The sequence below is a fragment of the Staurois parvus genome, unplaced genomic scaffold (assembly GCF_062004578.1).
Source record: "Staurois parvus isolate SC_StPar_1 unplaced genomic scaffold, SC_StPar_1.0 ptg001495l, whole genome shotgun sequence".
Lineage (NCBI taxonomy): Eukaryota > Metazoa > Chordata > Amphibia > Anura > Ranidae > Staurois > Staurois parvus.
This window is the reverse complement of record NW_028319291.1, coordinates 439,330-465,827: the sequence shown is the minus strand read 5'-3', so window position 1 is coordinate 465,827 and position 26,498 is coordinate 439,330. Positions and strand designations below refer to the sequence as shown.

Below are 26,498 nucleotides of genomic sequence, written 5' to 3'. Positions count from 1 at the left end.
AATGTTTTGGGGGTTTTTTTTGTCTTTGGGGGGTGCATGTGATCAGCACAGGGCCAATCAGCACTGTCCAGACAGAGGATTAGGGATCATGCAGCCACATAGGACAGTCAGGGAAGAATGAAAACTTCTCCGACAAGCTGTAACCAGTGCTTTGCTGGACACTGAAAGAAGTCACAAGACTGCTATATACTGCTGATGGAAAGAGGTATTTAGCAGTTTATATTTACTACTATAATTGCATTTCCATGTTCTGTGTACTGTGGGAGACCGGATATAGTGAATTCAGGGTCCGGGGAGACCGGATATAGTGAATGCAGGATCCGGGGAGAGCGGATATAGTGAATGCAGGGTCCGGGGAGAGCGGATATAGGGAATGCAGGGTCCGGGGAAGACCAGATATAGTGAATGCAGGGTCCGGGGAGACTGGATATAGTGAATGCAGGGTCCAGGGAGACCTGATATAGTGAATGCAGGGTCCGGGGAGAGCGGATATAGTGAATGCAGGGACCAGGGAGACCAGATATAGTGAATGCAGGGTATGGAGAGACCAGATATAGTGAATGCAGGGTCCAGGGAGACCAGATATAGTGAATACAGGGTCCTGGGGGACCAGATATAGTGAATGCTGGGTCTGGGGAGACCGGATATAGTGAATGCAGGGTCCTGGAAGAGCAGCTATAGTGAATGTAGGGTCCTGGGAGAGCAGCTATAGTGAATGCAGGGCTCGGGGAGACCGGATATAGTGAATGCGGGGTCCTGGGAGACTGGATATAGTGAATGCGGGGTCCGGGGAGACTGGATATAGTGAATGCGGGGTCCGGGGAGACTGGATATAGTTAATGCGGGGTCCGGGGAGACTGGATATAGTGAATGCGGGGTCCGGGGAGACTGGATATAGTGAATGCGGGGTCCTGGGAGAGCGGTTATAGTGAATGCAGGGTCCAGGGAGACCAGATATAGTGAATGCAGGGTCCAGGGAGAGCAGATATAGTGAATGCAGGGTCCTGGGAGACCAGATATAGTGAATGCAGGGTCCGAGGAGAGCGGATATAGTGAATGCAGGGTCCGGGGAGACCGGATATAGTGAATGCAGGGTCCGGGGAGAGCGGATATAGTGAATGCAGGGTCCGGGGAGAGCGGATATAGTGAATGCAGGGTCCGGAGAGAGTGGACCAATCAACAACCCTGTTCAGTCTTCTAAGGCCTTCTGCTGTAAGAGGTCACATTGGGGGGGGCATTCCTTACAGCTTGGGTCAGGCATTCGGCTTAGAATAATGTGATAATGTGTAAATAAAGTTACATGCAATTGCTTTTATATGGCCAATAACTGTAAAGGAAAAAGCTGTATGTAGCCCACTTAAAGGAAAACTCCACTGCATAAGCAGTTTTGTAAAAAAAAAAGGAAAATACATTGCCCCATTAAGTTCATTTCTCTGTAACTGCGACAACCAGGGATTTCCTCACTTTGAAGGGATTTCCTCTCACTTCCTGTTTGGCTGTGGGACAGGAAATGAAGGAAAATCTCTCCAATGGGGCACAAATTGCAGGAAACAAAAAAAAAAATCAGACAGGGGTTTTAACCCTTTTTTACTCTATCCAAAATCGAAAATAATGTTGCCTTTAGTTACACTTTAATTTATCTTTGTTCTAAGAAATTTATTTTTGAATGTTTTGTTTTCATCTTTTTTGAAAGACGTTTTTTTTTTTGTTTTTTTTTATTGGTCAATGAAACTTTTTTGGCTGTGTTTGGATATTCTTTTTGGACATTTTTTTTAATCTTTTTTAAAATAATTTTTTTTTTTCAAAGAAAGTTTTTTTGGATTTTTATCCTTTTCATATTTTATCCCCAATGCACAATTTGTTATATCTGAGCAGAAGAAGCTTTCTGGCCCGGTGTAAACTTTTCTGCCATGGTGAGGCCAGCGAGCGTCTGTGTGTAGCATTCCCCGGGCCGCGGTCGCTGTCGCTGTGTATTCTGGCAGAGCTGCGAAGGCCGGATGTGGAGGCTGAATGAGGCCGGGATTTGCAATTCTCTTCTTTTATTCCTGTGCCGGCAGCGGGGCATCCTGGGAGCAAAGGTTGATCTATAACTGGAGAAAGGAAAAGGGACGGAGGATAAACAGGGGGACGTCATGGAAACGGCACACAGAAGGGCCCGGAGGACACACTGAGGGGTCTGTTGTAGACCCTGGAGGGAGGATGAAGGAAGTCTGTGAGAACCGTTACCGCGGCGTATTCCTGTGCCGATCCTCTCTTTTATTTTACATTTTTAAGATTGAAAAAAAAATTTAAATATGTCATTTGGATATGAACTTCTGAATCGCAAAGATCCTCTTTCTACTCTGTTAGGATGTAAGGGGGGATTCTGATGGGGACCCTAATGTAAAGGGGATTCTGATGGGGACCCTAATGTAAGGGGGGATTCTGATGGGGACCCTAATGTAAGGGGGATTCTGATGGGGACCCTAATGTAAAGGGGATTCTGATGGGGACCCTAATGTAAGGGGGATTCTGATGGGGACCCTAATGTAAGGGGGATTCTGATGGGGACCCTAATGTAAGGGGGATTCTGATGGGGACCCTAATGTAAGGGGGATTCTGATGGTTAGCCTAATGTAAGGGGGATTCTGATGGGGACCTTAATGTAAGGGGGATTCTGATGGGGACCCTAATGTAAGGGGGATTCTGATGGGGACCCTGATGTAAGGGGGATTCTGATGGTGACCCTGATGTAAGGGGGATTCTGATGGGGACCCTAATGTAAAGGAGATTCTGATGGGGACCCTAATGTAAGGGGGATTCTCATGGGGACCCTAATGTAAAGGAGATTCTGATGGGGACCCTAATGTAAGGGGGATTCTGATGGGGACCCTAATGTAAGGGGGATTCTGATGGTTAGCCTAATGTAAGGGGGGATTCTGATGGGTACCCTGATGTAAGGGGGATTCTGATGGGGACCCTAATGTAAAGGAGATTCTGATGGGGACCCTAATGTAAAGGAGATTCTGATGGGTACCCTAATGTAAGGGGGATTCTGATGGGGACCCTAATGTAAGGGGGATTCTGATGGGGACCCTAATGTAAGGGGGGATTCTGATGGGGACCCTAATGTAAGGGGGATTCTGATGGGGACCCTAATGTAAGGGGGGATTCTGATGGGGACCCTAATGTAAGGGGGATTCTGATGGGTACCCTAATGTAAGGGGGATTCTGATGGGGACCCTGATGTAAGGGGGGATTCTGATGGGGACCCTAATGCAAGAGGGGACTTTGGTAAGCAACCTGATGTAAGGGAGACTTTGCTGGGGACTTTGATATAGGGGGACTCTGATGGTTACCATGATGTAAGAGGGATTCCTGATGCAATGGGGGACTCTGGAAGGGAACCTAATGTAAGGAGAATTTTGCTGAGGATCCTAATGTATAGGGGACTCTGATAGGGAAATTATTATTACAGTATTATGCTTATTATACAGGATTTATATGGCGCCAACAGTTTGCTCAGCACTTTACAATATAACGGGAGACAATACAGCAACAATACAGTTCAATACAAGAGGGATAGGAGGGCCCTGATCCAGGGAGCTTACAATCTAGGAGGGAGGGGCTAGTGGTACAAAGAGTAGTAACTGTGGGGTATGGACTGGTAGGAGGAGTAGAAGATTCCATTATTAGCTGAGGGCAGGATAGGCTTCCCTGGAGAGAGAGGTTTTCAGAGATCGCCTAAAAGTGAGCAGAGTAGGCGATAGTCTGATAAATTGGGGTAGAGAGTTCCAGAGGATGGGGGAAGCTCTGGAGAAGTCCTGGAGACGAGCATGGGAGGAGGAGACAAGGGAGCTAGAGAGTAGGAGGTCGTGGGAGGAGCGGAGAGGACGGTTTGGGTGATATTTTGAGACAAGATTAGTGATGTAATTTGGGGCGGAGTTATAAATGGCTTTATATGTGATTGTTAATGTTTTGAATTTTATCCGTTGGGCAATGGGAAGGGGACTTTGCTGGGGATCCTAATGTAGGGGGACTCTGATGGGTACTGTGATGCAAGAGGGATTTTGATGGGGATCCTGATGCAAGGGGGGGACTTTGGAAGGTAACCTGATGTAGGAGAACTTTTCTGGGGACCCTGATGGGTACGCTAATTCAAGGGGGGACTCTGGTAGGTAACCTGATGTAGGGGGACACTAATAGGTACCGTGATGTAAGAGGGATTCCGATGGGGATCCTGATACAAGTGGAGACTCTGGAAGGGAACCTGAAGTAAGGGAAACTCTGCTGGGGATCCTAATGTAAGAGGTGGGGGCTCTGGTTGGTAACCTGATGTAAGGGGGTATTATGATGGGTACCCTAATGTAAGAGGGAGTCCGATGGGGATCTTGATGCAAGGGGGGGCTCTGGTTGGGAACCTGATGTAAAGGGTGCTCTTCTGGAAATCCTAATGTAAGGGGGGACTCTGGTTCATAACCTGATGTAAGGGGGGATTCTGATGGGTATCCTAATGTAAGAGGGATTCCGATGGGGATCTTGATGCTGGGGGGGCTCTGGTTGGGAACCTGATGTAAGGGGGGATTCTGATGGGTACCCTAATGTAAGAGGGATTTCGATGGGGATCTTGATGCAGGGGGGGGGGGGGGGCTCTGCTTGGGAACCTGATGTAAAGGGTGTTCTTCTGAAAATCCTAATGTAAGGGGGGACTCTGGTTCATAACCTGATGTAAGGGGGGATTCTGATGGGTATCCTAATGTAAGAGGGATTCCGATGGGGATCTTGATGCTGGGGGGGCTCTGGTTGGGAACCTGATGTAAGAGGGGATTCTGATGGGTACCCTAATGTAAGAGGGATTCCGATGGGGATCTTGATGCAAGGGAGGGCTCTGGTTTGGAACCTGATAAAAAGGGTGCTCTTCTGAAAATCCTAATGTAAGGGGGAACTCTGGTTCATATCCTAATGTAAGGGGGGATTCTGATGGGTACCCTAATGGAAGAGGGATTCCAAAGGAGATCTTGATGCAGGGGGGGGGTTCTGGTTGGGAACCTGATGTGAGGGGTGCTCTTCTGGAGATCCTAATGTAAGGGGGGACTCTGGTTCATAACCTGATGTAAGGGGGGATTCTGATGGGTATCCTAATGTAAGAGGGATTCCGATGGGGATCTTGATGCTGGGGGGGCTCTGGTTGGGAACCTGATGTAAGAGGGATTCCGATGGGGATCTTGATGCAAGGGGGGGGGGCGGGGGGCTCTGGTTGGGAGCCTGATGTAAGAGGGATTCTGATGGGGATCTTGATGCTGGGGGGGCTCTGGTTGGGAACCTGATGTAAGGGGGGATTCTGATGGGTACCCTAATGTAAGAGGGATTCCGATGGGGATATTGATGCAAGGGGGGGGGGGGCTCTGGTTGGGAACCTGATGTAAGAGGGATTCTGATGGGGATCTTGATGCTGGGGGGGCTCTGGTTGGGAACCTGATGTAAGAGGGATTCCGATGGGGATCTTGATGCAAGGGGGGGGGCGGGGGGCTCTGGTTGGGAACCTGATGTAAGAGGGATTCTGATGGGGATCTTGATGCAAGGGGGGGGGGCTCTGGTTGGGAACCTGATGTAAGAGGGATTCCGATGGGGATCTTGATGCAAGGGGGGGGCGGGGGGCTCTGGTTGGGAACCTGATGTAAGAGGGATTCTGATGGGGATCTTGATGCAAGGGGGGGGGGGCTCTGGTTGGGAACCTGATGTAAGAGGGATTCCGATGGGGATCTTGATGCAAAGGGGGGGGGGGCGGGGGGCTCTGGTTGGGAACCTGATGTAAGAGGGATTCTGATGGGGATCTTGATGCTGGGGGGGGGCTCTGGTTGGGAACCTGATGTAAGAGGGATTCTGATGGGGATCTTGATGCTGGGGGGGGGCTCTGGTTGGGAACCTGATGTAAGAGGGATTCTGATGGGGATCTTGATGCTGGGGGGGGCTCTGGTTGGGAACCTGATGTAAGAGGGATTCTGATGGGGATCTTGATGCTGGGGGGGGCTCTGGTTGGGAACCTGATGTAAGAGGGATTCTGATGGGGATCTTGATGCTGGGGGGGGCTCTGGTTGGGAACCTGATGTAAGATAGCATAATGCTGCACTGGGTTCGCAACGAAAAAAATAAAAAATGGAACAGAGCTGCACCCAGGGCCGTATTTGGACTTTATAACAAGCTGTACACATGTAAATGTTTGTGCCAACCTTAAAGGGTAACTCCACTTTTGAGGGGAAAAAATGGCAAATAAAATAAACAATAATAGTAAAGTAAATTTGTTATTAAAAATGACCTTTCCTGTTCAGTCTGCAGAGCTGACATTTTCTGTAAAGTACAATATGGCAGCCTGGAGGCGTTGTGTACACAGAAGGTAGACAGAACCCCCCCCCCCCCAAGTCTGCTCTAAGATACAAGTCAGATTTTAGGCATCCTCTGCAACAAAAATGTCTTTTTGTTGAGAAAAAAAAACTCCCTCCCCTCTGGGTGTTCTATGTACATTGCAGGGACTGTGTTGCAGATTCCTGCCCTTTGTTATTCTGAAGAAAGAGCTGTTTGTGTGTCTTGTGTCCATGATTTTATAATTGTCAATCAGCTGCTGATCCAGCAGGTCTCTAATGAGGAAAGTGGCAGGGTCTGCATCCTTTTTAGATTTGATTTCCCTTTGGGAGTTTCTCTTTTAAAATAACTTTTTTTGTTGCAGGGGATGCCCAAAATCTGACTTCCAAAAAATCAGTAAGCCAATCACAAGCAGCAAATGACATTTCTGGAGGGACCTCTGTGCACCATCTATGTACAGAATGACTCATATGGAATTTAAAGTAAATTACAGTGCTGCCGATTGAAAAGGAAAAGTAATTTAATAACATTTAAAGTGTTACTAAACCCACAACAGTCCAATCAGTCTGTAGATGCAGTAAAGCATGCTTGTTATACTCACTGTGGAACCTAAGGGGTTAATCCTCTGCATTGTGTAAAAAGGCTGTTTGATCCTGTCTTCTCTGATCCTCCCCATCTTCTACCATCCGCAATCCATCCGATGATAGTACAGAGCCCTAGGATTTACTCTGCACATGCTCAGTTTGGTGTGTATTGCTAGAGAGTTTTTTCTTTTTTTGGGGGGGAGAGTGCATGCGATCAGCACAGGGCCAATCAGACAGAGGGTCAGGGGTCAAGCAGCCTCATAGGACAGTCAGAGCAGAATGAAAACTCCTCCTACAAGCGGTAATCAGTGCTGAGCTGGACACTGATATAAGTCACAAGACTGCTATATACTGCTGATGAGAAAAGGTATTTAGCAGTTTATATTTACTAAAATAATTGCATTTCCATGTTCTGTGTACTGTGGGAGACCAAATATAGTGAATTCGGGGTTCGGGGAGAGCGGATATAGTGAATGCAGGGTCCAGGGAGAGCGGATATAGTGAATGCAGGGTCCGGGGAGAGCGGATATAGTGAATGCAGGGTCCGGGGAGACCGGAGATAGTGAATGCAGGGTCCGGGGAGAGCGGATATAATGAATGCAGGGTCCGGGGAGAGCGGATATAGTGAATGCAGGATCCGGGGAGAGCGGATATAGTGAATGCAGGGTCCGGGGAGAGCGGATATAGTGAATGCAGGGTCCGGGGAGAGCGGATATAGCGAATGCAGGGACCGGGGAGACCGGATATAGTGAATGCGGGGTCCGGGGAGAGCGGATATAGTGAATGCAGGGTCCGGGGAGAGCGGATATAGTGAATGCAGGGTCCGGGGAGAGCGGATATAGTGAATGCAGGGTCCGGGGAGAGCGGATATAGTGAATGCAGGGTCCGGGGAGAGCGGATATAGTGAATGCAGGGTCCAGGGAGAGCAGATATAATGAATGCAGGGTCCGGGGAGAGCGGATATAGTGGATGTGGGGTCCGGGGAGAGCGGATATAGTGAATGCAGGGTCCGGGGAGAGCGGATATAGTGAATGCACGGTCCGGGGAGAGCGGATATAGTGAATACAGGGTCCGGGGAGAGCAGATATAATGAATGCAGGGTCCGGGGGAGAGCGGATATAGTGAATGGAGGGTCCGGGGAGAGCGGATATAGTGAATGCACGGTCCGGGGAGAGCGGATATAGTGAATGCACGGTCCGGGGAGAGCGGATATAGTGAATGCACGGTCCGGGGAGAGCGGATATAGTGAATGCAGGGTCCGGGGAGAGCGGATATAGTGAATGCAGGGGCCGGGGAGAGCGGATATAGTGAATGCAGGGTCCTGGGAGAGCGGATATAGTGAATGCAGGGTCCGGGGAGAGCGGATATAGTGAATGCAGGGTCCGGGGAGACCAGATATAGTGAATGCAGGGGCCGGGGAGAGCGGATATAGTGAATGCAGGGTCCTGGGAGAGCGGATATAGTGAATGCAGGGTCCGGGGAGAGCGGATATAGTGAATGCAGGGTCCGGGGTTTAGTAACACTTTAATTACAATATGACTTATGTTACAGTTGTGTGCATTATATATATATATTTATTTTTTTTGCCCACGAAAGTGGAGTTACCCTATAAATCCTCTTATTGGTCAGTTAATATGATTTGCATTATCTTTGGCTCCACCCCATCCTTAGCTACCCTGCAGGCGGAATTCTAATGCCTGCGTCTCCAACCGCCTTCGCAGCCCAATACCCGCCTTAAGCGCCTACAGAAGAGGAAGAAAACAAGGTGAAGTGTTTGTCAATGATAAATATAAACTTTAACCTTTCACTTAATGATTAATCGTTTGCTGTGTAACTGTTCACCTGCCGCAGAGAAACCGCCATCTGAACAGAAACGTTTGAAAAGTGTTTTCTGAGATCAAAAAAAAAAAAAAAAAATGCAACAAATTTCTGGAATTTCCCCATCCGCTTCCAGCAAACCTTCTCCTCCATCTTGTCCTGGCCCGGGCCCCGGGATTGTACTGAGCTTCGGAATGCCGGTCCTCTGCACAGCTGTCAGCTGCAGCGGTGTGCGCAAAAGCCGGGAAACGCAACAAAAACATTGGGGGGGGGGGGGGAGGGACAAAACAATACATGGAACGTAGAAGAGATGGGAATAAAAAGGAATTATTATAGCAAAGACCTGATTTATTAAATGGCTTTTACAAGGACTGTCTGAACTGTCCAACCGCAGCCAATGACATCCCAGCCTGCTCAGACAAATCTCACCAGGAGGATGAAAGCTTGAATTTGATTGGCTGCTACGAGGAAGTGGAGACAGCTTGTGTTAAAAGGCCTTTTGAAAATCTGGTAATATATCGATCTTCCAGTGGTCATCGTTCAGCCCTGTACAGCCTACAGCTCCACTTTATATATTTATTTCAGGTACTTATATAGCACCATCAATGTACGCAGCACTTTACATATATATTGTACATTCACATCAGTCCCTGACCCTCAAGGGGCGTACAATCTAAGGTCCCTAACTCACATTCATACATACACATACTAGGGACAATTTAGACAGGAGCCAATTAACCTACCAGCATGTCTGTGGAGTGTGGAAGGAAACCGGAGTATTTGGAGGAAACCCACGCAGGCACAGGGAGAATATACAGACTCCAGGCAGGTGGTGCCGTGGTTGGGATTTGAACCAACGAACCGAGTACTGCCAGGCGGAAGTGTTAACCATTTAGCCACTGTGCTGCTCCTCTTCATGCTGCCCATGCACTATTGGTCTCCATGGGTCCCTATGGGATGGCCATGCTCATGACTGTCTCTAGTGGTCTTGCAGAGTACTGCTGTACCATAAGAACGAATAGGGACACAGCACACGTGCAATATGAAGAGTAGGGGGGTGATAGAACCCCTGCCAGATTTTTATTGCTGTCTCTGTCCCCGCTGCGTAGATTTGCCCTCTCTATTTGTACTGGTGACCACTGAGCTCCTGGATGGGAAGTGAGTAAAAAGATACTCTGTTGGGGACCCTGTTCTAAGGGGGACTCTGATGCCAATCCTGATCTAAGGGGGTCTCTGATACGGAGCCTAATGTAAGGAGAAACTCTGATGGGCACCCTGATGTAAGGGGGAACTCTGAAGGGGACCCTGATCCAAGGAGAGGGGCTCTGATGGGGGGCTTGGTGTAAGAAGATACTCTGATGGGGACCATGATGTAAAGGGGGTACTCTGAAGGGGACACTAATCTAAGGAGGACTCTGATGGGGACCCTGATGTAAGGGATGGGGGCTCTGATGCCAATCCTGATGTAAGAGGGAACTCTGAATTAAAGGATCCTGATAAAATGGAGGATTCAGATGGGGACCCTGATCTAAAGAGGAGCTTGATGTAAGAAGATACTCTGATGGGGATCCTGATCTTAGGGGGGACTCTGATGGGTATCCTGATGGGGGGGAACTCTGATGGGTATTCTGATGTAAGGGGGGACTCTGATGGGTATTCTGAAGTAACAGGGGACTCTGATGGGTATCCTGATGTAAGGGGGGACTCTGATGAGGATCCTGATGTAAGGGGGGGACTGTGAGGGGGACTTAATTTGTAAAATGTATCTTTTTCTGTCTATGTTCTGACTAGGGCCATCTTTAATATTGATTGGACCCTGGGCAAACATTTTCTTGCCCCCACTCCCATGCAATTTCACTCTATACCTGCTCTGATCAGGCAGCGATTGCAGTTGGCTGCTGGAGGTTACCGCTCACTGACTGGTTGCTAGAGGTTACGGCACACATTAAGGCTCACTGATTAGTTGCTAGAGGTTACAGCACATGCTGATTGGTTACTAGAGGTTACTGCACATCCTTACTGCTCACTGATTGGTTGCTAGAGGATACTGCAGATCCTTATAGCTCACTGGTTGCTAAAGGTTACTACACATTATTACTGCTCACCCATTGGTTGCTAAAGGTTACTGCACATCTGTACCACTTACTGATTGGTTGCTAGAGGTTACTGCACATTGTTATTTCTCACTGATTGGCTGATAGAAGTTACTGCACATCATTACTGCTCACTGATTGGTTGCTAGAGATTACTGCACATCATTACTGCTAACTGGTTACTAGAGGTTACTGCTCATCATTATTGTTCACTGATTGGTTGCTAGAGATTGCAGCAGATCACTACTGTTCACTAATTGGTTGCTAGAAGTTACTGCACATCGTTACTGCTCACTGGTTGCTAGAGGTTACAGCAGTTAATTACATCTCACTGATTGGTTTCTGAAGGTTACAGCACATCATCTCCTTACTGCCTGCACGCCATGGACTGAGAAGGTGAGGAAACCCACCAATAGACAGAAAAACTCCCAGGGATCCTAAGACTGGGATCAGTGGCAGTGCTTGGGGGAGGATGTGATCAGTGGCATTGCTAGGTGGTTGATAGGATCAGTGGCAGTGGTGGGGGGGATGGGATGAATGACAGTGCTGGGGGGGATGGGATCAGTGGCAGTGTCTTGGCCTGGGATGGGATCAGTGGCTGTCCTTGGGGTGGATGGGATCAGTGGCAATGCTGGATGGGGTTGGGAAGTGACATTTCTGCATCGACCACCAATGTTAGGGGAGATTTACATTGACCACCAGCGTAAGGGCAATTCTGCTCTTACCATCAATGTTAAGGGGAATTTGCACTGACAACCAATGTAATGGGAGATTTTACACCAGCAACCAATACATTTCTACACTGGTCACCATTGTAAGGGGGAATATACACTGACCATCAATTTAAGGGTGGCTTCTACATGGACCACCATTGTAAGGGTGCAAGTTAAGATTTTTTTACCGACTACCTATATATAGGCCACCAATGTAAAGAAGGGGATTTACACTGACCACTAATGGAAACGGATCATTAACAGTGACCACCAATGTAAGGAGGGATTTACAATGACCACTAGTATGAATGAAAGGATTCTACACCATGCCCCTTTGTAATGAGAGGATTTACACTGACCACCAATATAATTGAGGCTTTTAGTGTATGCTCACATTTGTGCATTTCAGGAACGCATACAAAATCGCTTTCCTGACACCACAGAAACATGTTGCCCTTTAGCAGATCTATTAATTATTAATGACACCCTCACGCATCTGCTGACGTGCGTGTTTTCACATGCAGCAAAATTCACGGTGTGGCACTGTGTTACTTGTCATTCTGAAAAAGGGTCCGGGCCTTTTCCACATTTCTAGCGCATAGAGCAGCCCATTGAAATGAATGGGCTGCCCTACAGGGGGCGTACGTCTTTATTCCCCATGGCAGTACACCTTTGCATCCTAAATTTCCCAGCTAACCTCTGCACCCCAAACCTCTTCCATCCTCCCCAGTCTCCACAAGACCCCCCCCCCGTCCCCCATAAGCCCAGGTTCACACTAATGCAATGTGTTATATCACATGTGATCCGCACAAGAACCGCACCGCATTCCTGTACAAATCACATGCGATTTGTGTGCGGTGCGATCGGAGCCATACATTTTGTATGGCTCTATTCGCACCGCACCCGCACCAAAAATGTGCAGGACCCTTTTTTGGATCCGCACTAGAATCGGATCGCATGGGTATTCACACCTATGCGATCCGATTCTGTACATCGCACCGCGTTTTGCAGAACCACTTTCGGGGTGTTGTTAACATACACACTCGCAGCAGTTCGCATGAACGGGGAGCGATTCTGATGCGGTGCGGAATTCGCACTGAAAACGCTGCGAATTCCGCACCGCATCAGTGCTAACTCCACATACCTCCTCTGCTCCATCTTTGCACCCACCTTCCTTACCTCTGTACATCCCATCCTTGCTCACCTGTGCACCCCAAACTGTATCTTCCTTTTTTACCTACCCCTGCAACCCCCCCCCCCCTTTACTTATGTTTGTAGAACAGGTTGATGGTGGGCTCAGTGACCACAGTTCCAGGCAGGACTTTCAAGCATGCCCGTTTACCTCCCCAGTGGGCAGCATTCAGCAGGGGTGGCTTGAACCTCTGGGGGGCATAATATACATAATGTATGAATGTCGCCGCTATCTACATCTGAATGCCACATTGCACCACTATTTACATATGAATGCCAGTTACATGTGAATGCTGACATGGTCTGCACACGTGAGTCATCTGTACATGGCAATAGGGCAGAGATGGGCAGCATAAGTGACAGCACTATCAGGAAACAGCGCAGGACGAAGACTTCAAGGGACAAGGGAATGTAAACTGCGACAGATGGCAGGTATGGAACAGCTGCTTTGGGCCCCGCAGCAATGAATGGGTCCAGAGCAGCTGCCCCTTTGCCCCTTCTTAAAGGCAGCCCTGGTTCTGACCAGCGTGTTGGTTCCACATGGACAGTTAGAACTTGGGAGTTTCATGAAGGTCTGAGCAGCTGCCCAACTGTTATTGATTTTATCGAGCTGCCTGCAGGCGGCTACACGGGACACTTCTGCATCCCACGCAGATGAAGACGGATCTCTACACTCGTGTGAATAAGACTTAATGCATTTGTCAGACTTTTCACCATGAGCCAGTTTGTATTGGATGTGTCTGCAATGCATTTCCATTCGGTCACATGCCTTGATTGCATATCGGTTTGACCCAGCCAGTCTAAAACAAGTATTTGTTAGAACAATAGATCCACGCATTCGGATATTCTACTTTTTTGTTTTGTTTTCTTTTGTTTTTTTTATTGCCCGCTGTTTCCTGGGTGGGAAAGGGTTAAGAACTCTTGTTAGGCATTAACCAATGTTGCAATGACATTCCTGGGAGGGGTGAGATTGTTTTTGAGTTTTCTGTGTGTTCACACACTGCCTGAACTCTGTGACCTCAGAAGCGGCATATTTGTCCTGCTTTTCCCTTTTATTTCCTTTTTTGGCCCAATGTGAAATTCCTCTCACTGTCAGAGGACGGTGGACAGGCAAGAGTGTTGTGTAATCATCAGACTTGGGCGCATTCAAACAGCATTTTCGTTGTGCAAAGCATGCAACTGTTGGTTTGAAACCGAAACATGTACAGTGAGAATGTCACAGGCAGCGTACAGTAATGACTTTCAACACTGGTGTCAGTGATCGCAATATTTACCCCTAGCATTGGTGTCAGTTACCACAATAATACCCCTGATTTCAGTTGCTGCAATAAAAACCCCCAGCATTGGTGTCAGTGACCTCAATATTAACCCCCAGCATTGGTGTCAGTTGCTGCAATAATAACCCCTACCATTGGTATCAGTTACTGCAATAATAACCCACAGCATTGGTATCAGTTACTGCAATAATAACCCCCAGCATTGGTGTCAGTTGCTGCAATAATAACCCCTACCATTGGTATCAGTTACTGCAATAATAACCCACAGCATTGGTATCAGTTGCTGCAATAATAACCCCCAGCATTGGTGTCATTTACCACAGTAATAACCCTAGCATTGGGGTTGGTGACTTCATTAGTAATTCTAGCATTGGTGCTGGTTCAAGAAATAATAATCCCCAGCAATGGTGTCAGCTGCTGCAATAATAACCCCTATCATTGGTATCAGTTGCTTCAATAATAACCCCCAGCATTGGTGTAAGTTGTTGCAATAATAACCCCCAGCATTGGTGTCAGTTGTTGCAATTATAACCCCCAGCATTGGTGTCAGTTGCTGCAATAATAACCCCCAGCATTAGTGTAAGTTGCTGCAATAATAACCCCTGCATTGGTGTAAGTTGATGCAATAATAACCCCCAGCTTTGGTGTCAGTTACCACAATAATGACCCCCAGAATTGGTGTAATTTACCACAGTAATAACCCCAGTATTGGGGTTGGTGACTTCATTAGTAATCCTAGAAGTGGTGCCGGTTCAAGAAATAATAACCCCCAGCATTAGTGTAAGTTGCTGCAATAATAACCCCTGCATTGGTGTAAGTTGATGCAATAATAACCCCCAGCATTGGTGTCAGTTACCACAATAATGACCCCCAGCATTGATGTAATTTACCACAGTAATTACCCCAGTATCGGGGTTGGTGACTTCATTAGTAATCCTAGCAGTGGTGCCGGTTCAAGAAATAATAACCCCCAGCATTGGTGTCTGTGACTGCAATAATAACCTCCAGCAATGGTTTTGGTGGCCAAAGTAATAGTGCCCAACATTGGTACTGGTTCAAGCAATAACAACCCCCCGCATTGATGTTGGTGACAGTAATAATAACCCCCAACATTAATATTAGTTACCACAAAAATGACCCCCAGCATTTGTATCATTTACCCCAATAATAACCCCAGCATTGGGTTTGGTGATTGCATTAGTAATCCCAGCATTGGTGCCAATTCAAGAAATAATAACCCCCAACATTGGTGTCGATGACTGCAATAATAACCCCCAGCAATGGTTTCGGTGGCCACAATAATAGTGCTTAGTATTGGTACTGTTTCAAGCAATAATAACCCCCAGCATTGGTTTTTCTGTAATAGCGTTAATAACCCCCAGCATTGGTTTTGGTGACAGTAGTAATACCCCCCAGCATTGCATTTGGTGACAGTAATAATAACCCCCAGCATTGGTGTCAGTGGTTGCAGAAATAACACAAACATTGGTGGTCAGTGGTAAAGTTTTTAACCCTATCCCTACATTGATGGTCAGTAGCAGCACTGTTAAGCCCCACCCCCTGCATTGATGGTCAGGTGTCTTTGTAAGAAAACAAAGACGTGATTTTTTTTTTTATTTCTTTCAAGCTAATTTTGCCTATTCAGTCCACAAAACTTGAGACCAATGTTTATAAAATTTTAACAAAATGATGGCACCTATCCCCATCAGTAATAAACTACGCGGTGGTACACATATTAATTACACATTGTAAATAGTCTATAATAATAGCATTGCTTGCTGAAGATTGACCTGAGATCAGTTGTCCATTTTTTTTTTTTTTTGTTTTGTGTTTTTTTTTAGAATGATCGGGAGGCTATAGGATTTCTCATAGCCACTAAGTCTGTATCACTGTCCCCGGTGCTGGGACTGCTGCATTCTGGAATAGGGCACATAACCTGATATTATGTCATGATGCGGCTTATTTAAGTTTTCCCAATAAAAATAATATTTACGGGTGCCCCGCTCTGGAGTTGATTACGGAATTGTGCGACATCTGCCTGTCGGCTCAAATCACATCCATCTCCCTCCAAGATAATGAGATCTTGTTAACTGCAGGAGGATTAAGGTGTGATGATCCCCGCTGATCTCCTAAGAACACGCTAAGCTCTGGCTGGCCACGGTAATTTCACATACACAGGTGCAGCCTCTCATTGCATGGAGCTGCTATGTCAACAGAGGCTGTCATCTCCCCATATAATCAGTTTGGCGTGAAAACCTAAACATTGCCTACAGCAGCCAATCAGATCTCTGCTGAAAGTTCTCCGATGCATGTTAGGAAATGAAAGCAAACTTGTAATTGGTCCAGAGGTAGCAACTAGTGGATTAAGTGTAGCTCATGGTTTGCAAATTGTCCATAACTCAGCATCATACAAAGCGGGAGGGATCCCAGGAGCTTGCACTCTGTGCATGGGATTTTCAGACTTTCTGAGATTATGGGGACACTACTAACCCGGCCCACGTTAGATCTGCCCACTTTCTGGTTAGGTGTGTCCAGATCAAGCCCAGGGCTGATGTTAGAAACCACGGGGCCCCATACAGCCAACCTGACAGGCCTCCCCCCAAAAAAAACACAGTTTACTATGCTTCACTTATGAATGAACACAGTAACTGATTGGTACTGATCACACATTGTGTTCATTCAGGAAAGGCTGTAAAATGAGAAATAATCACTGGACGCTTCCTCCACTCTCCATCCAGAAGGATCCTACTGTGTGCTTGCAGTTGCTGGTGGGAAGGAGAGGAGGGAAGCTCGCAGCACTGCGGGGGTGGGGGCACACAGGGGGGCCTGGTATGAAACATATGGTGCACAGGCAGGGTGATGGGTGCAGCGGTGGGAACCGATCCCCTGTATGGCTCTCTCTGCAGCAGCTGAATGACAGCGGTAGGGAGGGGAGAAGAAGCCAGCTTTCAGCTTCTGCAGATAGACACAAGCAAGGGCTCGGTTCCAGTAATTTCCCCCCCCCGTCATACCGATCTCCCTCCCTGTCCACATCATATTTACCCAGCTGTCTGGGCCCCCCTGCTGGCCGGGGCTGGTGGTACCTCCTTATCCACGGCCCTGATCATGCCTACATTATATGTTGGTACCAACCGGACCCCGCCACTAAATATGGGAGGACCACCTATCATCTCCACTTTACTGATTGGTCTCGCCCAGACCCCATTTCTGAATATGAATAGACCACCCACTCAGCACAGATCCCTGTAATTCATGTGCTTGTGTCGTAGAAGATCCTATCACGTTCAAGGAAAATTAAAAAACAGCATTTTTGCTTGCACATGATTGGATGATGGAAGTCAACAGAGCTTCTGCTCTCTAGATTGTAAGCTCTAACGAGCCAGGCCCTCTGTCACCCCTTGAACCAATATGTATTGTAACTGTAATGTCTACCTTCATTTTGTAAAGCGCTGAGCAAACTGTTGGCGCTCTATAAATCCTGTATAATAATAACTTAAATAAGGTTGATGCTGTGATCCCGGGACATGGTCCAGGGCACTGCATTGGAGGGACAAAGGGTCAAGATGTGGGGCTGTGTCAGCAAATATAGGACATATGGTATTTATGTATTTTATAACTTATCCTTTGTGGTGTCAGTACTGGATTTTTATCACCAATAATACGGTTTGAATGGCTCCTCCACAACAGACATGGGAAATCCAGCAGTTCTGGGTAACCAGTTGTTATGTCCACTGATTGGTCCTTCCCAGTCCCCACCTATTAATATGAGGAGACCACCCATGCTGAGCACCAATCCTGGTAATGAATGTCCTTTTGAGTCCTTTGTGATCCCAGGATATAGCCACGGGCACAGCATTGGTGGGACAGAGGGTCAAGATGCAGGACTGTCCCAGCAAACCTAGGACAGTTGGCATGCATGAAATGTATGACTCCTCATTTGTGGTGTCAGTACCATATTATTATTATCAGTAGTATGCTTTGAATGGCTTCTCCATAACAGGCATGAGGAGTCCAGCAGTTCTGGGTAACCATCTGGCTGTCATGGAGGAGGAATAAGAACTGTAAGTCCCAGGGTGATCCCACTTTTTTGGTGCCATCATAGCTAAGAAAGTCTATGTTGCCTGATGTATGATATAAAAAGTTGATGTTACATTGAAATGAGATTACATTGTGTACTGTAAGAGTAATACCTTGTCTTTGCCCTCCAGGTGCTCACAACTCCACCTCTTCTAAGAAGCCTCGAAGCAGAAGCATCTTTCACTCCCTGTTCTGTTGTCTGTGTCAGGACGACACAGATCCCCTTCCTGTGAATAACAATGCTCCCCTCCTAGTGGAAGAAAATGGATCGGTCCCCAAGGTAAGCTGAGATCTAGCAAATCATTGAACACCCGAAGAGGGCAAGAAGATACATTGACATGACCAGGCTCTTGACTGTCTATGAAGGTTCTCAATGATCCAAGTCTTGGTATATCTCGTAGTAGTTGGTCAATTTCCGCTGGACTTGTTCTCTAATTTTGAAGACATTTCATTACTTCTTCAAGTCACTTTTTCAGTTCTAATAAGTTTCAAGGAACATACTCCAGCATTTATATCTACATGGGTAGCACCAGCACCTACACTTGTTTGTCAAGGCAGATGTTGACTGTCCAAGAGCAGGACTGGAGTTGTGGAAGTTGTAGAACCACCTGATCTAGTTATATAATCCTATCCATGGTGTCAGGACAAATGCATAGGTGTCAATCATTACATTCACATGATTAAAGGTGAGAATTGTTGCCAAGGTAGAGATGTTAAAATGACATACTGTATGTGGAAGCCAGATGGTGTTGAAGTCCCTCACCCCTGTGCAGGAATAGTTGTTCCAATGTGACATAGATGACCTCTTTCACACCTCTTGGGAGTCAGTTGTTCTCTTTCTTCAAAATGTGAAGAGGGAGATAAGTTACCATGACGTGACCAGGCTCTTGAATGTCTGTGAAGGCTCTCATTGATCCAGGTCATGGTATCTCTAGTAGTAGTTGGTGACATTCAGCTGAACTTGTTCCATAATGTTGAAGACATTTTGTATCTTCTTCAAGCCTCTTCTAATGAGTGTCAGGAAACATACCCCAATATTTATATCCACATTGGTAACACCTACACCTTCATCCAATCACCATGGAATAGGTCAGGTAGATATTGATTGATTGATTGCCCAAGAACAGGATGGAAGTTGTGGAGGTTGCAGAACCACCCGGATCTAGTTATATAATCCCATCCTATGTGTCAGGGAGTCTGCATAGGTGTCAATCACTGCATTCACGTGGCTGAAGGTGAGAATTGTTGCCGGGTAGAAATGAAAATGACATTATACGTATGTGGAAGACAGATGGTGTAGAAGGCCCTCATCGCTGTTCAGGGGTGGTTGTTCTGGTTTGAAATAGATGTCCTTTTTAACACCTATTGTGAACAAGTTGTCCTGTCTTTCCAAAATATGCTCTTCAGTGTCCTTAAAATGCTGAGTTATGTCCCTGACACTCATTGGAATCAAAGAAGTGGCTTGGAGAAGTTATGAAACGACTTCAACATCATGGAATAGGTCAAGGTAGATGTTAATTGTCTAAGCTCAGAATGAGAGGTGTGAAAGTTATAGAACCACCCTATTCTAGTTATATAATCCCCTTCCATAATGTCAGGGAGTCTGCATAGATGTCAATCATTGCATTCACACAGTTGAAGGTGAGAATTGTTCCCAGGGTAGAGATGGTAAAATCACATTATATGTGGAAGACAGATGGCGTAGAAGGCCCTTACCCCAGTTCAGGGATGGTTGTTCCAGTAAGACGTAGATGGCCTCTTCCACTCCTCTTTTGAACCAGTTGTTTAGTCTATCCAAAATGTGCTCCTCACTTTCCTCAATACTGGGGTCATGTTCTTGATACTCAGAACTGAAGAAGTGACTTGGAGAAGCTACGAAACTTCTTCAACATTTTGGAGCAAGTCCCGTTAAAAATGAATAACTACTACTAGCCAGCCAGGCAATCTAGTTCTAGTTCACATTGTTGGGGGTGAGGGGTTGGGCCGCCTGCATTTTTTAAAAAATTGCTTTAAAATGTTTTTTTCAAGTCCCCTTATGTTTCTATATCAACTAATGATAATTCCAAAAACTAATGCAGAAAAAAAGGCCTAAAAAGAAAACTATTTAAGGGGAATATTATGAGGCACTGTCCTCCAAAGAAAAAAAAAACTTCATATACAAACATAATCCAACCTGCACAATGCTATATTAAATACTAGTAGCCCCAGAAAGAAGGATTTACTTGGTTTTATTAGCATTTAGTAAAATATTGAGAATGTAGAAATTTGGATACAGTTATTATGTATACTTGAGGTTTTGTTGTAAGAACCAAAGTGCCACTTTAAGGAATACACTTTTGTCCAATTTCATTATCACTCTATGTCCTGTGAACATTGTCACCTTTATAGAAATTGAGGGGATGTCTCACTGAAAAAGGAGGTTAATGGAATCTCAATGACAAAGTTTGGACTTTCCCCCCACTTAAAACTGAACTCAGAAAAAAATTGCATTTCAATATTCTTCAAGAGCCCTAAAGGATATAAATCCACTTTGTGTGCACGAAACTAGAGGGGGGATTGTGGAGACAAGACCCTTCACCCTGCTTCAGCACATAGAGCATCAGTCTTTATTACAGGAAGCTCAATTTTTACTGTAGTTCTGCTGTAAGACAGAAACATTTTCATGTCACTGTAAAACCCTGGCTTAGCAGTACCTCCAACTCAGTAATACCTCCAGATCATTAGTACCCCCACTTAGCAGATCCCCAGTTTATTATTACCCTTGTTCAACAGATCCCTGGCTCAGTAGTACCCCCAGCTCTTCTGATCCCCTGCTCAGTAGTAACCTCAGCTCTTCTGATCCCCTGCTCAGTAGTAACCTCAGCTCTTCTGATCCCCTGCTCAGTAGTAACCTCAGCTCTTCTGATCCCCCACTCGGTAGTAACCCCCAGCTCTTCTGATCCCCCACTTGGTAGTAACCCCCAGCTCTTCTGATCCCCCACTCAGTAGTAACCCCCAGCTCTTCTGATCCCCCGCTCAGTAGTAATCCCCAACTCTGCTGATTCTCTGCTCAGTAGTAACCCCAAGCTCTCCTGATCCCCCACTCGGTAGTAACCTCCAGCTTTTCTGATCCCCTGCTCAGTAGTAATCCCCAACTCTGCTGCTCCTCCACTCAGTAGTAACTACGAGCTCTGCTGATCCCCTGCTCAGTAGTAATCCCCAACTCTGCTGCTCCTCCACTCAGTAGTAACTTCGAGCTCTGCTGATCCCCCGCTCAGTAGTAACTCTCAGCTCTACTGATTCTCTGCTCGGTAGTATCCCTCAGCTGTGCCGATCCCCCGCTCAGTAGTAATCCCCAACTCTGGTGATCCCCCGCTCAATTGTAACCCTCAGCTCTGCTGAACCCCTGCTCAGTAGTAACGTGCGTTCCTACATACAGTGGTACTAAGTCAGGGTGGCTACGTTCCTACATACAGATGTACTAAGGCAGGGTGGCTATGTTCCTACATGCAGTAGGAATAAGGAAGGGTGACTATGTTCCTACATGCAGTGGTACTAAGGCAGGGTGGCTATGTTCCTACATACAGTGGGATTAAGGCAGGGTGGATATGTTCCTACATACAGTGGGACTAAGGCAGGGTGGCTATGTTCCTACATACAGTGTTACCTTGGAGAATGAATAGCGACCCTCTTAACAAGAAGTCAGGTCACTGCAGCAAAGAAAATGGAATTTGGAGATAATCAGGGCACTGATCATGATCAGTGTAGAATAACAGTGAAGCTCCATCAGTGCCAATTCATGTCCAAGGCTGCCCATCAGTGCAGTCTCAACAGTGCCCATCAGTGCAGCCTTCCAATTCCCATCAATGCAGCCTATCAGTTCCCATCAATGCAGCCTATCAGTGCCACCTATCAGTGGCCATCAGTGCAGCCTCATCTGGCTCATCAGTGAAGAAGAAAATTAACTTATATGCAAATTTTTATAACAGAAACTTTTTTCGTTTATTTAGAAAAAATGGTGATGATATACCACCAATAGAAATCTCTATCTGTCTCAAATGATAATTTCATATGGGCACAGTGCTGCATGACCACACAATTGTCCTCCAAAGAGTGACAGCACTGAAAGCTGAAAATTGGCCTGTGCAGGAAGGGGAGGAAAGTGCCCGGTGTTGAAGTGGTTAAAAAGCTGCAGAGATTTTCCAGAATGCTGGAAGATTTCCTCTACCGATTCTGGCAATCTTCATCTCCGTGGTGGAACTCCCCCAGTTATTGCTGGCAAAGTTTAGATTGGCTGCAGGGCTCACAGTCGCTCAGATCTTTCAACCCAACTTCCACATTCCAGGGACGGGGACTTTTCTCCCAGACTGCCACTCCTGTCCATAACTCTGTCTCCAGTCTTGGCTGACAAGCTCCTAATTGGAGGGGGGAAGGGGGGAGTAGTTTGATCTAAAGGCACAGAGTTAAATGATATGCGATTGGAGTCTCCTTTTGAAAACTGGAAATGAGGGAAGCGGTAATGAAATCCTACCTGGAGCAGTAATTCATTTCTGGGCCGCAAAGGTATTTTGCAAGAGTAACTGTCTGCGCTCACATGCCTCTGGTGACATCTTGTGGACAATAACAAGTACTGCTCTTGTCATTTTGTTTGCAAGAGAAGACTTTTAGGCCTGACTCACACCAATGCGTTTTTTAGTGCATTTTGCAGAAACGCACTACAGTCCATTTAACACGGTTTCCTATGGGACACATTCACATCTATGCCTTTTTGGAAAGGGCCAGGGATTTTTGTTTAGACGTAACACGGTGCGTTTTTGGTTCAATAGACTTCAATGGACATGCAGCAGAAATGCATGTAGTGCATTTTTTATATGTTTTTTGCTTTTTTTTTTTGCTTATTAGAAAGTATTGACTTTGAGCACTGGTTCACACTGAATGCGTCTTCACTTAAACCAGCGTAATTTCAAAGATGAAGGTCTTATAGGTGCACCTGACATCTGTGCGACTTCATGCATAGATGTTCATTCAATTCGCACCTGAAATTGTTGAAAATAGTGCAGGAATTATTTTCAAAATTGGTGCGACTCCGATGGAGTTGGAGTCGCAGGATTTCATTCCATTGTGGCGTATTCTGTTACCAGTGGTTTGTTTTGGTGACTGTGGTCCCAACTGACTTGAGATCATTCACAAGCTCCTCCCGTGTAGTTCTGTGCTGATCCCTCACTTTTCTCATCATTCTTACCCCATGAGGCGAACTCTTGCATGGAGCTCCAGACCGAGGGCGATTATTATTTATTTATTATTTATTTCAGGTACTTATATAGCGCCGTCAATTTACGCAGCATTTTACATATATATTATACATTCACATCAGTCCCTAACCCTCAAGGGGCGTACAATCTAAGGTCCCTAACTCACATTCATACATACACATACTAGGGACAATTTAGACAGGAGCCAATTCACCTACCAGCATGTCTTTGGAGTGTGGGAGGAAATCAGAGTACCCGGAGGAAACCAACACAGGCACAGGGAGAACATGCAAACTCCAGGCAGGTGGTGCCATGGTTGGGATTTGAACCAACGACCTGAGTACTGCCAGGTGGAAGTGCTAACCATTTAGCCACTGTGCTGCTCCTCTTCATGCTGCCCATGCACTATTGGTCTCCATGGGTTCCTATGCGATGGCCATGCTCATGACTGCCTCTAGTGGTCTTGCAGAGTACTGCCATACCATATTTATTATTTTGTATTTCTTCCATTTGCGAATGATCATTCCAACAGTTGTCTCCTTCTCACCAAGCTTCTTGCTGAGGGCTGTTCATCCCTTGTGAAAGCAATAAATGAAAGTTTCAAATAAAATAAAAACTAAAAGTATAAAATAAAAAATGTAAAACGCACCCTTCCTTGCTTACACGCAAATGTGAACGCATACGTAAAGCCAGCACGCATATGTAAACGGTGATCGCACAACACTTGTGAGGTATGGTCACAAACGTCAGAGGTAGAGCAATACTTTAACATACGCAATTTTAAAGTGTGACATGTTCAGTATCTATTTACTTGGCATATCATCTTTTACATTTTTTTTAAAAAAAATAGGTATTCTATTGTGTTTGTGTACAATAATTCATTAAAGTGTATTTTTTTGCCCTAAAAATTGTGTTTGAAAAACAGCTACACAAATACTATGTAAAAAAAAAAAATTGCAACACCCACCATTTTATTCTCTAAGGCCTCTGAAAAAAATATATATAAAGCCACGCGGTTCTAAGTAATTTTCTAGCAAAAAAATGCAGATTTTTTATAAATTTGTATATATAGGAGAGAAGTGTAAGAATAGGCCTGGGCAGTAAGTGGTTAAATCTTCCACATGTGTATGACTGGTAGAGGCAGGGGAACCTATTAACAGCATTCCTCTTCTTTTTTTTCCTGGAATCGCATAGATGTTATGCTATGGCCAGTTTAAGGAGCAAACCGGGCTCATTAAAGTTATTGCTTGTTTTTGAAATATTTTTTAGGCGACTAAATTCCTTCTGCCAGAAGTGAAGCCGCAGGACACGGGCAAACTCTGTGTGGTCATTGACCTGGATGAAACGTTGGTTCACAGCTCATTCAAGGTAAGTTGTACAGTCTTCATCACCAACAACATTAACCTTTCAAATTTACATTTTGCCTCTCAGATTGCTTTGAATATTCCATTTTTAAAAACTGAAGTTCATCTAAACAAAATTCCCTACAGCTTTAGTCGCATCACTTACCTGTGTTGATAGATGTCCCATGGTGTGCAGGCAGCTGAATCCTGCAGAAGTCTTCTGGCAGGGATGCCCTGTCCTCTTCCTTACTCACAACTTGTGCACAACGCTGCAGTGGTTAACAGCTTCAGGTTTTTGGGCTCAACTGCCCCAAAGATGATCTGATGGGGGCACACCCCTTCCTTCTTCCACCTCCTCCACTGAGAAAAGTTCTTTCATTGATTACTCTGCCTGTAACTGTGAGTGAGGAAGAGTCTGATCAGTGACCGGATTCTCTCCCCCTTTCACAGATTGAGTTACATGCAGCGTAATCAGTGAAATAACTTTTCTAATTGGAGGAGAGGGAAGGAGGGGGCGTGTCTCCATCAGATTATCTGTACTGCTGTTCTGCCTGAAGACCCAAAGCTGTTAACAAATGCAGCACCAATCCTCATTGGAGAAGAGAGAATGGGGGCGTGTCCCCATCAGATCATCTGTACTGCTGTTCTGCTTGAAGACCCGAAGCTGTTAACCATTGCAGTACCAATCCTCACTGGAGGAGAGGGAAGGAGGGGGCATGTTTTCATTGGGTCATCTGTTCTGCCGTTTTGCCTGAAGACGCAACTGCTGTTCTGCCTGAAGACCTGATGCTATTAACCATTGCAGTACCAATCCTCATTGGAGCAGAGGGAAGGGGGGAGTGTCTCCATTGGATCATCTGTACTGCTGTTCTGCCTGAATATTTGAAGCTGTTAACAAATGCAGCACCAATCTTCATTGGAGGAGAGGGAAGGGGGGGCGTGTCCCCATTGGATCATCTGTACTGCTGTTCTGCCTGAAGACCCGATGCTCCTAACCATTGCAGTACCAATCCTCACTGGAGGAGAGGGAAGGCGGGGCTTGTCTCCAGTCTCCATTGGATCATCTGTATTGCGGTTTTGCCTGTAGACCCGATGCTATTAACCATTACAGTACTAATCCTCATTGGAGGAGAGGAAAGGGGAGGAGGCATGTCCCCATTGGATCATCTGTACTGCTGCTCTGCCTGAAGACCCGAAGCTATTAACCACCGTAGCACCAATACTCGTTGAAGCCGAGGGAAGGGGGGCATGTCTCCATCGGATCATCTGTTCTGCCTGAAGACTTGAAGCTGTTAACCATTGCAGCACCGAACCTCATTGGAGGAGAAGGAAGGGGGACGTGTCTCAAAAGGATCATCTATACTGCTGTTCTGCCTGAAGGCCCGAAGCTGTTAACCATTGCAGCACCAGAGGATCAGAGGAAGGAAGAGGACGGGGCATCACTTCAGTGAAGATGTCTCCAGAATCCAGCTACCTGCACAATGTGGTACATCCTGCATTACAGGAAAGTGATGGAACTAAAACTGTAGAGAATTAAAAAAAACAAATGTTAGCTAAGCTGCAGCTTTAATGGGGCAGATGCACCAGTTGGAATAAAGATATAAAACTTTCCACGGCTTAATAATTACATCACACAAAACAAAGGAAAAATTAATATTTTTACAGATGCCCACATATCTTGATGTTAGTAATTCACCACTATTTACTTTAATTTAGGTACTTATATAGCGCCAACAATTCTGGCAGCGGTTTACATATATATTGTTCATTCACATCAGTCTCTGCCCTCAAGGGGCGTACAGTCCAAATTCCCTAACTCCCTTTTATACATA

At 46.0% G+C, this 26,498-nt stretch overlaps 1 protein-coding gene across 1 annotated transcript in view; it reads left to right on the top strand.

Moving 5' to 3' along the window:
• The window catches only part of CTDSP1 (CTD small phosphatase 1), an 83,490-nt gene that overhangs the window by 36,969 nt on the left and 20,023 nt on the right, over positions 1-26,498 (top strand). Inside the window, exons 2-3 of the mRNA XM_089662595.1 lie at positions 18,224-18,372; positions 24,593-24,691. Of these exons, the coding sequence (XP_089518721.1) occupies positions 18,224-18,372; positions 24,593-24,691 (248 nt within the window). The remainder of the gene's footprint in view (positions 1-18,223; positions 18,373-24,592; positions 24,692-26,498) is intronic.